We start from the raw sequence: 1,201 nt of genomic DNA on the forward strand, positions 1-1,201 counted from the left end.
AGAAAATATGAATTCAGCTGATCTTTCCCTCCTTGAATCTATACAACATCATCTTCTGAATGATTCTAATATTCCAGATATCTTTTCAGCTATGGATTCGAATAGCCCAAGTTCAACTTTTAGCAACTCTCCTTCTACAGAAAACAACTTTTACTATGGGGAATTGACACCATTGATAAACCCTACTTTAGTAGCCACTGAAAAGTTTCATGAATTTGAAGAGACTAATAATACGGAGACTGTTGCGGCGAGTGTGGCAAACGCGCCACAAGATTGGAAGCGTTACAGAGGTGTAAGGCGGCGGCCTTGGGGAAAGTTCGCGGCGGAGATAAGGGATCCGAATAAGAAAAATGCAAGGTTATGGTTAGGAACATATGAGACACCGGAGGATGCAGCATTGGCTTATGATCAAGCCGCTTTCAAAATTCGTGGCTCGAAAGCACGGCTCAATTTTCCACACTTAGTCGGCTCAGGCATGCCGGAGCCGGCTAGAGTGAACCCTAGACGTCGCTCACACTCGCCGGAGTCGTCATCTGAAAACGGAACACCAAGAAAACTATTTGTGTAACTAGGTTCTGTTTGCTTGTATATTTTATTTGGGAGTAAATTTCTTTTTCTTGCTGAGAGGAGTAAGTTTTACTTGTAATGAGAAATACATAAAGTAGTTTAAGTCGTACTACCTTTTGCTAGAGATTGTAAAATGATCCGTTTTCAATGATGAGCTATTCTACTGTTTTATCCAATTTAATATATTACAATCTCACTACTAGGGTGTGGACGATGTTTTGATGGTCAGAATGGCTTACCGACCAAAGTTGGTCGGAAATTACTGACCAACTTTGGTCGGTAACTTAAAACGACCATCTGACAAGTTTAAGTACTTACCGACCAACTTTGGTCGGAAACATATTTTATTAATTTAATTTTACCGACCAAAGTTGGTCGGTTTAACTAAATTATATTTTTTTATTAATTATTAAAATTTTAAAAAACCGACCAACTTTGGTCGGTAATTGAAAATATATATATTTTTAAAATAATTAAAATTAAACATTACCGACCAACTATGGTCGGTAACCTCAACAATGCAGGCAAAATACCGACCAAAGTTGGTCGGTAATGTTGAATTCTGGGAATTCAATGTTCATTAACCGACCAACTTTGGTCGGTATTTTGGAATAATTTTTTTTTATTATTATTA

General features: G+C 37.5%; 1 protein-coding gene across 1 annotated transcript; it reads left to right on the top strand.

Moving 5' to 3' along the window:
* Window positions 1-701, top strand: LOC104090139 (ethylene-responsive transcription factor 13-like). Its single transcript, XM_009595194.4, has one exon. It carries the CDS (start codon window positions 8-10, stop codon window positions 566-568), a length of 561 nt encoding a protein of 186 aa, XP_009593489.1. The 5' UTR covers window positions 1-7; the 3' UTR covers window positions 569-701.
* Window positions 702-1,201: the final 500 nt, after the last annotated feature.

Source organism: Nicotiana tomentosiformis, chromosome 1 (assembly GCF_000390325.3).
Source record: "Nicotiana tomentosiformis chromosome 1, ASM39032v3, whole genome shotgun sequence".
Taxonomy (NCBI): domain Eukaryota; kingdom Viridiplantae; phylum Streptophyta; class Magnoliopsida; order Solanales; family Solanaceae; genus Nicotiana; species Nicotiana tomentosiformis.